The sequence below is a fragment of the Nicotiana attenuata genome, chromosome 1 (genome assembly GCF_001879085.1).
Source record: "Nicotiana attenuata strain UT chromosome 1, NIATTr2, whole genome shotgun sequence".
Taxonomy (NCBI): Eukaryota; Viridiplantae; Streptophyta; class Magnoliopsida; order Solanales; family Solanaceae; genus Nicotiana; species Nicotiana attenuata.
This window is the reverse complement of record NC_031989.1, coordinates 22,779,123-22,794,896: the sequence shown is the minus strand read 5'-3', so window position 1 is coordinate 22,794,896 and position 15,774 is coordinate 22,779,123. Positions and strand designations below refer to the sequence as shown.

The following is a 15,774-nucleotide window of genomic DNA, read 5'->3' as shown; positions in this document are numbered from 1 at the left end:
CGTTAGGTCTTACGTTAAGGTCTATAGAAGAAGAACGTACCGGTCGGGGGGGGGGCGATCTGGGGTCTATTCTTTGTATTGTTGCGGCTGGCTTCCCTCTAGGTCTTGGGGTTCTAGAGTGTATATGTATAGGGTGCTGAAGGTTAGGTCTTAGGGTTGGGTATTGGGCTTAGGTTATTTGGGCCTTAAAATTGGGTCCAAGACTAAAAACAGACTACAAAATTCATTAAGATGGGATAAACCAACCCAAAACTAACTCTTCCTTCTAAAATTATATACAATTTATAATATAAAAATATAAAACTAATCTTAATTAATTAAACTAAACTATATTAAAACATGAAACTATTTTTTGTGTTTTCAAGATTATATAAAAATAAAAATAAGGCACTATTTTTGTATATTTTTTATTTAAATTTATGAAAGATACATAAACTAAAATATTTTTTTGTAATTTTTATTTTTGTGACAAAATAAAGTAAAAGAGTTCAAACTAATTGAAATAGCGAATATTAAGCCTAAACTAAATATTTATATGCTAAAATATGTAAAATCTTGGGGAGGGTCAAAAATCACATGTCTACAGCGTGGCACATTTTCTGGGTTCATGTCTAATCTCATGGGGCACAAGAAAACAAAACTCAGTGGCCTTTTCAAATGCTTAAGCTGAGTATGTGGCAGCTGCCTCTTGCTGTGCTCAACTGCTATGGATCAAGCAGCAGCTAGAAGATTTTGGTGTGTTCTCTGATTGTGTGCCCTTACTATGTGACAACACCAGTGCTCTCAACATGGCAAAAAATCCAGTTCAACACAAGAGAACAAAGCATATTGATGTGCGACTTCACTGTCTCAGAGACAATGTTGAGAGAGGGCACATATGCATGAAGTTCTACAGCACAGAAGATCAAATTGCAAATATCTTCACCAAAGCACTAAGCAGAGAGCATTTTGAAAAGAATCGCTTGGCACTAGGGTTGATGAAATCAAGCTGAGGACCTGGTCCCTCGATGATTGGCTACGGAAGAAATGTACAGGTAAAATTGCTAAAAAGTGTTTTCTGGCAAAGTATAACTCATCTCTATACCGCTACAGGTAGACACGCATGACGATTATAGAGCAAACAAGTAGCTAATGCATTGCACATTGGTCAAATGAGGCTTACATTTGTAAAATCTGTCAGGGAACCGGGTTCCCTTGACACAGGTTAGTAGTTCCTCTGTACTCTCATGCACAATTTTTAAACGGCTGAAACGGTGCCACATTATTAAATTGTTAGTTTCTTTTCTTTCCCACTTTTTTGAACCCAAGCATCTCGCCCCTTTATGAAGCGACCCGACTACCCAAATTGCCACCTATTCCTAACCGATCCCTCAGCCCTCTTAAATAAATCCACTCACAATCACTTTCACCATTGTTCACATCAAAAATCCAAAATTCCTCTTTTTCCTTCTTCAAACAAAACACTCTCTTCTTCAAACTCAATGCACTCCACCATGTCAGAAAACCTGGAAACACAAAATGTTCCAAGCGTCGTCCCTACTGTGCCTTCATCCGTTGAAGCGTCAGTGATAGAGCCCACACTGCCCACTCCGACTACTCCAAACCCTAACTTAGAGTCACAACCACCCTCTGCTTCCTCTCCAACCCAGTCGAGTACTAGTTCTCATCGGAGTCGCAAAACTTTGACTTCCAAGAAATTTATGGTTGCGATCTCTCCTTCTGCCTCACCGAAAAAAATGGTCGAAGAAGTTACAGTGGAGGAAGTAGAAAATCAAGAAGTTTCTAGCCTAGCTGTGGAGGAAGGATCTGAGAAAGAACAGGGTGTGGTTCATACCAGTAATGAATCAACAATGACAGCCCCAGGCCTTGTTTTTATAGATAATGCTCCTCTTATGCCTTCTGAAGTTACTTTGGAGTTACAAGAAAAGAAGCTATAGAAAATATGCTATCAATAGCTGCTGAGGGAACTCTAGTTGGAGGTTATGAGGTTGTTTCTGAGTCTCAGGGGGAAGATAATGGTGCAGAGGTCGATGATAGGGAACTGGTGCGTGTCGAAACTTTGGCACCTGACAGTACTATTGGGGAACCAATTGAGGGACCTGATCCCTCCGCCCAAGAAGAGCCCTTTGGTTCTAATTGGGATAAGACCCCTAGTTCTTCATAAGAACCCCAAGTCAATACTGATCCCACCCCCTCTCCTCATTTCTATGTTGAGCCATTATCAATTGTGGTTCCTGAGATGCGATCTTTGTCTGAGGAGGAGAATGAGGGTAGTGAAGAAGACTATGACAATATGACACATATGTTTCATTAGTGCTAGGAGTAGAAAGACTCCTCCCCGGGGGTCAACTTCTAAGAGACCTATCACTAGGTTGCAGAAAAAGGAAGAACTTGAGTCAGTTTTAAGGAAAAGCAAAAAGAAAAAGAAGAAGAGGAGATTGGTGAAAGATGGGAAGGTTGTAAATGAGAAGATACTGCCTCTTGCACTAGTTGTTGATGTTGATGATGAGGTAGAAGAGGAACCTGGTTCCTTGGTTGGTAAGCCCTCAAAGAAACTTACTGGTCCAAAGCCCAAAAGGGAGTCATCTATGAGTGAAAAGGAGTTGAGAAAGGTTGAGGGTGAAAAATCTGGTGAGAAAGAGGATGAGAAAGTGGTTGAGGAGTCCTGTGAAAGAATTGTTGAGGAGTCTGCTGAGAAAATCTCTAGGAAATCTGTAGAAAAAGGAAAGAGTATAAGAAACCTGGTGAAAAGGAAGGCTGATGCCAGTGATGAACCTAGTTCCTGCAAGAAGACCAAGGTTGGTGATACCCAGGACGCTGGCAAGGAAAAATTGAAAAACCAAAAGGTGCTGTGGGGCCATACATTTTCCCCTGCTATTCTGGATATGACTGGAATGCGCCAATTGGTGAGATCTGTGAATTCCAACAGTGGACACATTTGTTCACAAATGACAGTCCTAAAGTTTATGAGGAAGAGGTGCGCAGTTTGTATGCCGACTTATTTACAATTGAGAATGATCATATTTGTATGATCGTGAATGGTGTGGATTTTGTGATGGACTCTGCTGTGCTGGGAACCATTTTAGGCGTGCCTACTGAGGGTATGTCCTCTATTCAGGGAACCTACTCTTTGAACTTCAGAAATGCTATCTTGAAGGATCAGGCAGTACAACAAGGGGAACGGGTACAAAAGAATGCCCTCTTTCCAGTGTACCAACTGTTGTTTGAATTGGTGAACAAGGATCTGCTCCCTCGTGCAGAAAGACGGTCCATTACATCACGAGCAGACCTAGTTCTCATGGAAGCACTGGATGGGTACACAACTATAAACCTGCTTGGCATCATGATAGAGCACATGCTGAAGGTGGCAGAATTCAAGGATGGTAATCATGGGCTGCCTTACGGGTTTCTCCTCACTAAGGTCTTTGAATTCTTCAAAGTCCCTTTGGGAAAAGCTAAAGTGGGTACTCGTAAGCAAACTTTCTCCAAGACCACCCTCGAGGAATGTGAATGCATTGCTAAGAGTGCAGGGGTTGGCAGCACTTCTACTATCTCCCAGCTGATCAACGCTCAGAACAGTGCCATCAAAGAGATAAGGAAGCTAAAGGCAAGGAATGCCATTCTCGAAGGACAGCTAAGTCAGGTTCAGGAGGCACCTGGTTCCAGCAGTTCTCAAAGCACAAAGGTTGCCCCGTCTGACAAAGGAGAATGCTGACCTCAGGAAACAAGTTGAGGACCTAAAGAAAAGACTGCTCAACGAGCAGATGTCAGCTAATGCTCGAATGGACATCCTTCTTCGAACCCTTGCCTCTTCATCTGGGCCTTCCCCTTCCAGTGCTCCCTCAACAGTGTCCCCTTTCCAAGTGTCAAGTTGTTTGTGTCTGTCCTCTGGTTTAGTTCTAATGATGTTTATGACTGGTACTTTTTGTTGTTTTTATTTTGTGGATGTGTTGGTGGCAATGGAACTGCTCCCTGCTTAATATCCAAATATTAATGAAAGCTTCCTCCTTTTGTTGTGTATGCCTTGCTCTTATGTTCTGTTTTTAGTCATGTTTGTGTGCACACATATGGCATGAGTTAACAAAGCTAGACTTCTTTTTGCTTAATACCTGCTACTGATCTTTTTATGATGCCAAAAGGGGGAAAATAATTGAGGGGGAACAAGATGGGGAATAGATTCAAGGAGAATACAGGAAATGCGACTGTCATTCTGGCTCTTATGGGGAACTTAAATTATAAGTTTTTCATCATCGAAAAGGGGGAAATTGATAGGTCATATGTGTATCCCGGTTATATTTTGATGATATAACAAACTTATTGTTAAGAACCAAATAAAGACCCTGTTACACATCCTCAAGTACTTAAGATTAATAAGTCTCCAGTCAGAGAAGCGGTTCAACTCTTCAGAGTCAAAGGAAAAACAGAGGGAACAAATAGCTACCAATTCCCATGGTGACTGTACAAGTCAACTCTTCCCACCTGTAAAGCTGTTGCCTGCACACGCAACAGTGCAAAAACAGTGCAGCAGTCAACTTTATGGGGAATGCCCTTTACCTAACTTGCTTACATAGTGATGTCACAAATGAATTATTAACTTCAAGCAAAGGTAAAACAAAAGCACTTGCACATTCAAGAACTCATCATTTCTCTCAAGTGTTCAATCCATCCGGCAAGTGACTCTCAAGGGCATCAAGAACAAAGAACAACATAACAATGGACCAGTTCCCTGTATCGAGTTATTACATGTCCTTAGTTGTGTTGCACCTTTGTTAAAGTACTCTACTTGTAATTCCTACTTAGCTTAGTTAGAAGCATTGTGTAGGAAATCTTTGTAAATCATAAACCCTTGTGTTTGTGTCTTGGCTAGAGTTAGTCGAGTTGTAAGTCTTTGTAATAGAGTTATTACAAAGAGGCTTGTAATAGAGTTGTTACAAGTTAGTGACGGATTAAGAGGTTAATTCCTAGGTTACAATAGGTTGTAATCTAAAGTTTGCTCAGTAGTGAAGTTGAAATCCTACAAGGGTAGGTCGTGGTTTTTAATCTCGTGAGCTGGGAGTTTTCCACGTAAAACTCCATTGTGTTATTTACTTACTGCAGTGTGCGTGTTTTCTGTGGAAACTAATGAAGAACCTGTTTCTCTATATAGTTTGATGGGCTCTTAGTTTCTATCAAGATCAAACACATGTGGCTACATTAGTTCAAGGGACGTCAGGGTACTTGGATTTCAGTACAAGCCGATTGACAGAGAAAAGTGATGTTTACAGCTTCGAAGTAGTTCTAGCTGAACTTTTGACAGGGTTGAAACCTATTATTAGAGCTAGAAACGGTGAGGACATGAATTTGGCCGATTATTTTGTAATGTCCATGAATATGAATCGCTTGTTTCAGATTCTTGATCGTCGTGTTTTGAGGGAAGGGAGTCTTGAGCAATTTCAAAAGATGGCTGAACTTGTGAAGAGCTGTCTTCAATTGCAAGGAGAAGATAGACCTACAATGAAAGAAGTGGCCGGTGAACTTGAAGGTCTGCAGAAGTTAATTAGGAACCCTTGGTCTAATCAACATGGACATGAAGAGAATGAGGATGAATTATCAGATCCTTACACCATTCCAATTAACTCTAGTTAATGCAGAATTCTATTTGGAGAACAGAATTCGGATAGTTCTCATATATCCTACGCTCTCCATCCCTATGTTTCTTTCATATTGAATGTACTGCTACATTGTAGGTTCCTTCCTTTCCTCTCAATTTAATGAGTCTTACTTCAAAAATTTCAGTCTGCAAATGATTAGTAACAAAAAGAAATAGTAAATGATGCAAATACCAGAAATACAATTGAAAAATTATTAATTACGTGTTCTTTTCGTTGACCTTTCAAGCTCAAACGGTTAGCTGTATCAATTGTGCTAAATAAATACAATAAGTACTAGTAATACTTATGTGAGGGTGGTCATTGTTTGCCAAGTTGGATATTAGGGGGTCACAATTATGCATGTTCATCTCCTTACATATCCTATTCTCATTTATATGAAACCAAATAATTTAAGTATAAATGTTAAAATTAAAGTGAAAATACATAATATTGACCATGATAAATTAGATGACATATGTCATGGTTTAAACATCTGGTGTAGATACTTTGTCACGACCCGGAATTCCCACATTCGGGACCGTGATGGCACCTAACATTTCACTCGCTAGGCAAATCGCTAGGCAAGCCAACGTTAGAGAATCTTTAAGCCAATTTTAACTAATTTCAATAAACAAAATCAATTAAGCCGAAATAAAACTAAAACTGAGTGCGGAATAACATAAAAGCCAATAATGTCTAGTACAACCCGGATCTGGTGTCATAATTCACGAGCTTCTAAAATTTTCTACAAACAGAGTCTGAAAGAAGTACAACTGTCTTGAATGAAAGAGCAGTAAATAAGGGGAAATGGAAGGGGACTTCAAGGTCTGCGTACGCCAGCAGATCTACCTCGAGTCTCCAAGTCAGCAAATCCGAGCTGCTACGCCTCACGAACAGTTGGGGCCAGTATCAAAGTCTGCACAAGAAGTGCAGAGTGTAGTATGAGTACTACCGACCCCATGTACTCCGTAAGAGTCGAGCCTAACCTTGACGAATTAGTGACGAGGCTATGACAAGACACTCACGTGAATAACCTGTGTAGATAACAATATACGTACAAGATAACAACAGATAAAGGCTAAACATGTACTATTGGGAGGGGACATGAAAAAGGGGTACAAGATACGATAATTACAACAGAAATGATAATCAGAACAGTCAATATGACTTTAACCAGTAAAACGAATAAAACACAATGAATGAAACTACACGACATCACCCTTCGTGCTTTTACTCTCAACCTCACAATGAAACAATAATAAAGGCACGGCATTACCCTTCGTGCTTTTACTCTCACTCTCATCATAAATCAATAGATACGGCACGGCATCACCCTTCGTGCATGAAGTCTCGAAATATGGCACGACATCACTTTTCGTGCATTAACTCTCAAGATATGGTACGACATCACCCTTCGTGCATTAATATTCAAATACGGTACAGCATCACCCTTCGAGCATTAACACTCTCCCTTACCATATAACAATAAAAATATAACAATAGGGAGATATAGAATAAACAAGAACAAGCCTTACATCAAAATGGTTCCACAATACCAATCTAAACTTTAGAAACAATACTCAATTATCACAAAAGCCCATAAACGCGGTAAGAACGATCAATATAATAAGTAACTAGTCTAAGCATGGATAACATGATCAAAGTAGGCAATAAATTACAAAAACAAGTCCCACCTGCATGCTTTAACCTAGCAACAACGCATAAGTACTTGTCACCTCACATATACGTTGTACCCAACACTAAACATGTAGCAAATAGGCAAACAAATCCTAATTCCTCAAGTCACAGTTAACCACAACGCATACCTCGCTCCAAAGATCAAGTCAAAGCTCAACCACAGCTTTGCCTTCAAACAAGCCTCCGAACTAATAGAATCTAGCAAATTACCAACCAAACGATCCACGAATGAACTACCCACGAATGAAAAAGGTTCAATTTAGGCCATTATTAAAAAAGTCAATAAAAGTCAACACTCGGGCCCTCTTGGTCCAAACCCGAAATTCGGATCAAAACCCGATTACTCATTCACCACCAAGCCCGGTTATGTAATTTATTTTGAAATCAGACCTCAATTTGAGGTTTAAATCCCAGTTTCACAAAAATCCCTAATTCTACCCAAACACCCCAATTTCTACCATGAAAACACTAGATTTTATGTTGAAATCATATGAAAGTTAATGAATAATTGAAAGAAAAAAGGTTGGAATCACTTATCAATGATTTGGGGAAGAAGGGTTCTTGGGAAAGTCGCCTCTAGGGTTTTCTTGTTTTGAAAATTTGAAGAATAAGAGAAAATCCCATTTTTTAGCTATTTGATCAGTAGCAAATATCGCAATTGCGATCTAGGATTCTGTTGGAAACTAAGCGTCCACCAGACTGTATAGAGAACCAGGTTCTCTATGAGTTTCCACTGAAGATACTAATGAACCAAACTGTATAGCGATCTGGTCCTATATCAGTTCCCACAGTGCTAACTACTGAACCAATATGTAAATGAGACACGGGATATGTTCCTACTGTATAGAGAACCAGATTCTCTATCAGCTCCCACTGTAAGCAACATACTGTAAAACCAACCAGTATAGGGAATCAGGTTCTCTAATTATTCCACAGTAGCTCAACAGTAAGTAAAGAACACAGAGGATTTTTACGTGAAAAAATCCCACACAAGGGGATCAAAAAACCACGACCTACACTTGTAGGCTTTCAACTTCACTAACTTGTAAACACCTATTACAAGCCTGTGACGACCAGGCCGATCGTCTCATGAGTTACCGCTCCGTTTCCCCCATTTCTGCTTCTTATTGCTTTATTTATCGGCTTTATATGTGATCGGGTTGGTTAGCTCTGGTTCGGAAAGGTTTTGAGAAGGTTTGAGGCACTTAGTCTCTTTTAAGAAGGCTTAAGTTGGAAAGTCAACCGGATGTTGACTTATGTGTTAGAAGGCTCGGATGTGAGTTCCGATGGTTCAGATAGCTTTGGGAGATGATTTGGGACTTTGGAGCATGATCGAAATGTGTTTTGGAGGTCCGGAGTAGATTTAGGCTTGAATTGGCGGAATTGAGTTTTTGGCGTTTTCCGGTTGGTAGGTGAAATTTTGATATAGGGGTCGGAATGGAATTCCGGAAGTTGCAGTAGCTTCGTTATGTCATTTAGGATGTGCATGCAAAATTTCAGGTCATTCGGACGTGGTTTGGTATACTTTTTGATCAAAAGCGGAATGCGGAAGAATTTAGAACCTTAGGCTTAAATTCAATGAGTTTTGGTGATTTTTGATGTTGTTTGAGGTGTTTTGAAGATTGGTACAAGTTTGAATAAGGTTATAGGATATGTTTGTGCTTTTGGTTGAGGTCCCGGGAGCCTCGGGGTGATTTCGGATGGTTGACGGGGAGTTTGATGAATTGTTGCAGCTGCTGATTGTGCTGCTTCTGATATTTCCGCACCTGCGGAATGGGGACCGCATATGCGACGCCGCATGTGCGGGAAAGCAGTCGCAGAAGCAGAAGCTCGAAAGATGGCAGGAATCGCAGATGCAGTTGTGGGACCGCACCTGCGAAGGCGCAGGTGCGGAGTGTTGATCGCAGATGCGGAGTGGGCCGTTTAAGTGATTTCCGCAGAAGCGGTTCGTTGGCCGCAAATGCGGTACCGCAGATGCGGTTTGAAGTACCGCAGATGCGGAAATGCCTGGGGTCAGAATGTTATATTTTCTCCTTCGCGATTTTCAGAGGGTTTTCTCACTTTTTAACACGAATTTGAGAGCTTTGGGCGATTTTGAAGAGAGAATTCAAGGAGAACTCATTGAGGTAAGAATTTTGGACTTAAAAACTCGATTGTATGGTGTTAATGCATGGATTAGAGCTGTAATTAAGGGTAAAGTTTGAGAAACTAGGGCTTAGAAACCTAGGCCGTTGATTGAGGTTTTGGAAGACCATATGTGGTCGGATATTGGAACTTTTTATACGTATGAACTCGTGGGGAGATAAGGAATCTAATGATGTTAATTTTATAGAATTCCGAAACGTAGGCCCGGGGGTTCGGGTTTTGGTAATTTCGGATTTTGCGATGTTTTTCGATCATTTTCGAGTGGGCTTCGTCCCTTTAGCATAAATTAATGGTTACGTTCTGATTTTGGTAGATTCGGAGCATTCGGAGATCGATTCGAAGGGCAAAGGCATTGCGAGCTAGATTTCGGGCCGGATTGAAGTGAGTAATTATTTTAAATGCTGTCCTGAGGGTATGAAATACCGGATTACACAACGTTCGGTTGTGTTGAGGTGATGCACCCGCTAGATGACGAGCGTGGGGTCGTGCACCGTTGGGAAAGGTTTGAGGCACTTAGTCTCTTTTAAGAAGGCTTAAGTTGGAAAGTCAACCGGATGTTGACTTATGTGTTATAGGACTCGGATGTGAGTTCCGATGGTTCAAACAGCTTCGGGAGATGATTTGGGACTTAGGAGCGTGATCGAAATGTGTTTTGGAGGTCCGGAGTAGATTTAGGCTTGAATTGGCGGAATTGAGTTTTTGGTATTTTCCGGTTGGTACGTGAGATTTTGATATAGGGGTCGGAATGGAATTCCAGAAGTTGCAGTAGCTTCGTTATGTCATTTGGGATGTGCGTGCAAATTTTCAGGTCATTCGGACGTGGTTTGGTATACTTTTTGATCAAAAGCGGAATGCGGAAGAATTTAGAACCTTAGGCTTGCATTCGATGAGTTTTGGTGATTTTTGATGTTGTTTGAGGTGTTTTGAAGACTGGTACAAGTTTGAATAAGGTTATGGGATATGTTTGTGCTTTTGGTTGAGGTCGCGGGGACCTCGGGGTGACTTCGAGAGTGGTTGGACGGGGTAGTTTGGAGGTAATTGTTGCAGCTGCTGTATTGTGCTGTCTTCTGATTAGTTTCGGCCNCCCTTGACCCAAGTTGACTCAGAAGGGTGTCTCATTTCAGTGGTCTGATGAGTGTGAGGAGAGCTTTCAGAAGCTCAAGACTGCCTTCACCACAGCTCCAGTGTTAGTATTGTATCAGCTTCAGGTTCTTATACAGTGTATTGTGATGCTTCGAGAGTTGGTATTGGGTGTGTTCTGATGTAGGAGGGTAGAGTTATTGCTTATACTTCTCGTCAGTTGAAGCCTCATGAGAAGAACTACCATGTTCACGATTTGGAGTTGGCTGCCATTGTTCACGCGTTGAAAATTTGGAGGCGTTATTTGTATGGTGTGTCTTGTGAGGTGTATACTGATCATCGTAGCCTCCAGCACTTGTTCAAGCAAAAAGATCTCAATTTGAGGCATCGGAGGTGGTTGGAGTTGGTTAAAGATTATGACATCACTATTTTGTATCACCCCGGGAAGGCCAATGTCGTGGCCGACGCTTTGAGCTAAAAGGCGGTGAGTATGGGGAGTTTGGCGTATATTCCAGTTGGGGAGAGACCTCTTGTAGTGGATGTTCAGGCATTGGCCAATCGGTTTGTGAGGTTGGACATTTCGAAGCCTAGTAGGGTATTGGCTTGTGCGGTTTCTCGGTCTTCCTTATATAAGCGCATCATATAGCGCCAATACGATGATCCTCATTTGCTTGTCCTTAAGGACAGAGTTCAGCATGATGATGCCAGAGATGTGACTATTGGAGATGATGGGGTGTTTAGGATGCAGGGCCGGATTTGTGTGCCCAATGTGGATGGGCTTTGGGAGTTGATTCTGGAGGAGGCCCATAGCTCGCGGTATTCCGTTCATCCGGGATCCGCGAAGATGTATCAGGATTTGAGACAGCACTATTGGTGGAGAAGAATGAAGAAAGACATCGTGGGATTTGTAGCTCGGTGTCTCAATTGTCAGCAGGTGAAATATGAGCATTAGAGACCGGGTGGTTTGCTTCAGCGGATGGATATTCCAGAGTGGAAGTGGGAGCTGATCACTATGGACTTTGTAGTTGGGCTCCCACGGACTTTGAAGAAGTTCGATGCTATTTGGGTGATTATGGATCGGCTGACCAAGTCCGCGCACTTCATTCCTATCTATACTACTTACTCTTTAGAGCGGTTGGCAGAGATATATATCCGGGAGATTGTTCGGTTGCATGGTGTCCCAGTTTCCATCATTTCAGATAGGGGCACTCAATTCACTTCACAATTTTGGAGGGCTGTACAGCGAGAGTTGGGTACTCAGGGTGAGCTGAGCACAACTTTTCACCCTCAGACGGATGGGCAATCCGAGCGCACTATTCAGATATTGGAAGATATGTTACGCGCTTGTGTCATTGATTTTGGAGGGTCATGGGATTAGTTTCTACCGCTCGCAGAGTTTGCTTATAATAACAGCTACCAGTCAAGTATTTAGATGGCTCCATATGAGGCTTTATATGGGAGGCGGTGTAGATCTCCAGTTGGTTGGTTTGAGCCGGGCGAGGCCAAGCTATTGGGTACAGATTTGGTACAGGATGCTTTAGACAAGGTGAAGGTGATTCAGGAGAGGCTTCGTACAACGCAGTCGAGGCAAAAGAGCTATGCGGACAGGAAGGTTCGTGATGTGTCCAATATGGTTGGTGAGAAGGTTCTGCTGAAGGTTTCACCCATGAAGGGTGTTATGAGATTCAGAAAGAAGGGTAAATTGAGTCCACGGTTCATCGGGCCTTTTTAGGTACTTCGGAGGATTGGAGAGGTGGCTTATGAGCTTGCTTTGCCACCCATCCTGTCAGGTGTGCACCCAGTATTTCATGTTTCTATGCTCCGGAAGTATGTTGGGGATCCGTCTCATGTTCTGGATTTCAGCACGGTTCAGTTGGAGGGTGATCTGACTGATGATGTGGAGCCAGTAGCTATTTTGGAGCGTCAGGTTCGGAAGTTGAGATCAAAAGATATAGCTTCAGTGAAAGTGCAGTGGAGAGGTCGGCCCGTGAGGGAAGCTACCTGGGAGACCGAGCAGGAGATGCGGAGCAGATATCCTCACCTATTCGAGGTTTCAGGTACGTTCTTGACTCGTTCGAGGACGAAAGTTTGTTTAAGAGGGGGAGGATGTGACGACCCGGCCGGTCGTCTCATGAGTTACCGCTCCGTTTCCCCCATTTATGCTTCATATTGCTTTATTTATCATTTTTATATGTGATCGGGTTGGTTAGCTCGGGTTGGAAAGGTTTTGAGAAGGTTTGAGGCACTTAGTCTCTTTTAAGAAGGCTTAAGTTGGAAAGTCAACCGGATGTTGACTTATGTGTTATAGGACTCGGATGTGAGTTCCGATGGTTCAGATAGCTTCGGGAGATGATTTGGGACTTAGGAGCGTGATCGAAATGTGTTTTGGAGGTCCGGAGTAGATTTAGGCTTAAATTGGCGGAATTGAGTTTTTGGTATTTTCCGGTTGGTACGTGAGATTTTGATATAGCGGTCGGAATGGAATTCCAGAAGTTGCAGTAGCTTTGTTATGTCATTTGGGATGTGCGTGCAAAATTTCAGTTCATTCGGACGTGGTTTGGTATAGTTTTTGATCAAAAGCGGAATGCGGAAGAATTTAGAACCTTAGGCTTGAATTCGATGAGTTTTGGTGATTTTTGATGTTATTTGAGGTGTTTTGAAGACTGGTACAAGTTTGAATAAGGTTATGGGATATGTTTGTGCTTTTGGTTGAGGTCGCGGGGACCTCGGGGTGACTTCAGATGGTTGACGGGGAGTTTGAGGAATTGTTGCAGCTGCTGATTGTGCTGCTTCTGATATTTCGGCACCTGCGGATTGGGGACCGCAGGTGCGACGTCGCATGTGCGGAAAGCGGTCGCAGAAGCGGAAGCTGGGAAGATGGCAGGAACCGTAGATGTGGTTGTGGGACCGCACCTGCGAAGGCGCAGGTGTGGAGTGTTGATTGCAGATGCGGAGTGGGCCGTTTAAGTGATTTCCGCAGAAGCGGTTCATTGGCCGCAAATGCGGTACTGCAGATGCGGTTGAAGTACCGCAGATGCGGAAATGCCTGGGGTCAGAATGTTATATTTTCTCCTTCGCAATTTTCAGAGGGTTTTCTCACTTTTTAACACTAATTTGAGAGCTTTGGGCGATTTTGAAGAGAGAATTCAAGGAGAACTCATTGAGGTAAGAATTTTTGGACTTAAAAACTCGATTCTATGGTGTTAATGCATGGATTAGAGCTGTAATTAAGGGTAAAGTTTGAGAAACTAGGGCTTAGAAACCTGGGCCGTTGATTGAGGTTTTGGAAGACCATTTGTGGTCGGATTTTGGAACTTTTTATATGTATGAACTCGTGGGGAGATAAGGAATCTAATGATGTTAATTTTATTGAATTGCGAGATGTGGGCCCGGGGGTCGGGTTTTGGTAATTTTGGATTTTGTGATGTTTTTCGATCATTTTCGAGTGGGCTTCGTCCCTTTAGCATAAATTAATGGTTACGTTCTGATTTTGGTAGATTCGGAGCATCCGGAGATCGATTCGAAATGCAAAGGCATTGCGAGCTAGATTTCGGGCCGGATTGAGGTGAGTAATGATTTTAAATGCTGTCCTGAGGGTATGAAACCCCGAATTACACAACGTTCGGCTCTGTTGAGGTGACGCACCCGCTAGATGATGAACGTGGGGTCGTGCACTGTTGGGGACTGTAACTTAGTCCATCCCGAATGACTGTTTTACTACGTATTTGATATCTAATTGTTTGATATTGTTATGTTTTGGACTAAATGCCATATTTAGGCTTCGTGCCAACTATTTGAACCCTCAGGGGATTTTTACTGATATTTTCCTCACTATTTGATTTCATACTTGTGCTCAGTCATGCCATATCTTACTGTTTTCAAAACTCAGCTAAGTTATTCTGTTTCAAACACCTTAAATGATATTTTTAAAGATGTTTTGAGCTGAGCTTCATATTTTACTGTTGCCCGAGGGGCTTATGAGATTCTAGCTGAGTAAGGCCGAGGGCCAGTGTTGTGAGGATACTTTTGGGTCGGGCTGCACGCTGCATCAGTGATACACTGATTATGATAATGAGGCCGAGGGCCTGAGATTGTACGCCACGAGGTGGCTTGTGATTGATATGAGGCTGAGAGCCTGTTTATAATGCAACGAGATGGCTTGATATTGCGCTTGGGTCGTAAGGGGCCCCTCCCGGAGTCTGTACAGCCCCAGTGAGCGCGGGTACCCATTGTGACATGAGATATAGCCCGAGGGGCTAGTATTGTTCTGTGATATTGCCCGAGGGGCTGATTCTGTTGTTACTTTGCCCGAGGGGCAGTTCCTATGTGTTTACCATTTCTAGTTGTTGATTCTATATATTGTTTGACTACTTAAAAGGTGTTTTTATGAGATTTTACTGTTTAATTGTGTTTTACTGATTTTGTTCTGCCTCTTATAGCTTATTGTTGTGTTTAACGTGATTTTATATCGCCCAGTCTTCATTTATTTTTATTACTCACTGAGTTGGAATACTCACTTTACTCCATGCACCCCTGTGTGCAGATTCGAGCGCTACAGGTCCTGCTACTGAGGGTTGATAGTTCCAGCAGATCTTCGGAGATTTACTAGGTAGCTGCTTGGCGATTCGCAGCCCGGTGTATTCTCCCTCTATCTTATTTCCTTTGATTCAGTTATGTAGTAGTGGAGTAGACTTTCAAACTTGGAGTATTGTTCTAGATGCTCATGACTGGTGACACCCCGATGTCGGGCTGTATTGGTTTGTTTATTTCCACAAATTATACCGTTAAATGCTTATTTTGGGATTTTATTTCTGATTTAAGACTTAGTAGTTATTATTTTAATTGCTTTAAAGTGAATTGGAAGTGTGTCGGCTGGCCTTGTCTTCACGAGAGGCGCCATCACGATCGGGTTGGGTTTAGGGTCGTGACAAGTGGGTATCAGAGTTTAGGTTACATAGGTCTCACGAGTCATGAGCAGGTTTAGTAGAGTCTTGCAGATCGGTACGGATACGTCTGTATTTATCCTCGAGAGGCTACAGAACCTTTAGGAAAATTCCATATTCTTGAAATTCTTGTCGTGCGAATTTGTTGATCCGAGAACTAAACTTCTGTTATTCTATTCTCTCACAGATGGTGAGGACACGAGCGACCGGTCAGGATGGACGACCACCAGTACCACCAGCTGGAGCCACTAGAGGCCGAGGACGTGGCCGAGGCCGTG

At 42.4% G+C, this 15,774-nt stretch overlaps 1 protein-coding gene across 1 annotated transcript; it reads left to right on the top strand.

Annotated features, from left to right (window-relative positions):
* LOC109233870 lies at positions 1,943 to 3,715 on the top strand. The gene is made up of 3 exons (XM_019399725.1): positions 1,943 to 2,121; positions 2,315 to 2,846; positions 2,930 to 3,715. Exons 1-3 carry the CDS (start codon positions 1,943 to 1,945, stop codon positions 3,713 to 3,715), a joined length of 1,497 nt encoding a protein of 498 aa, XP_019255270.1.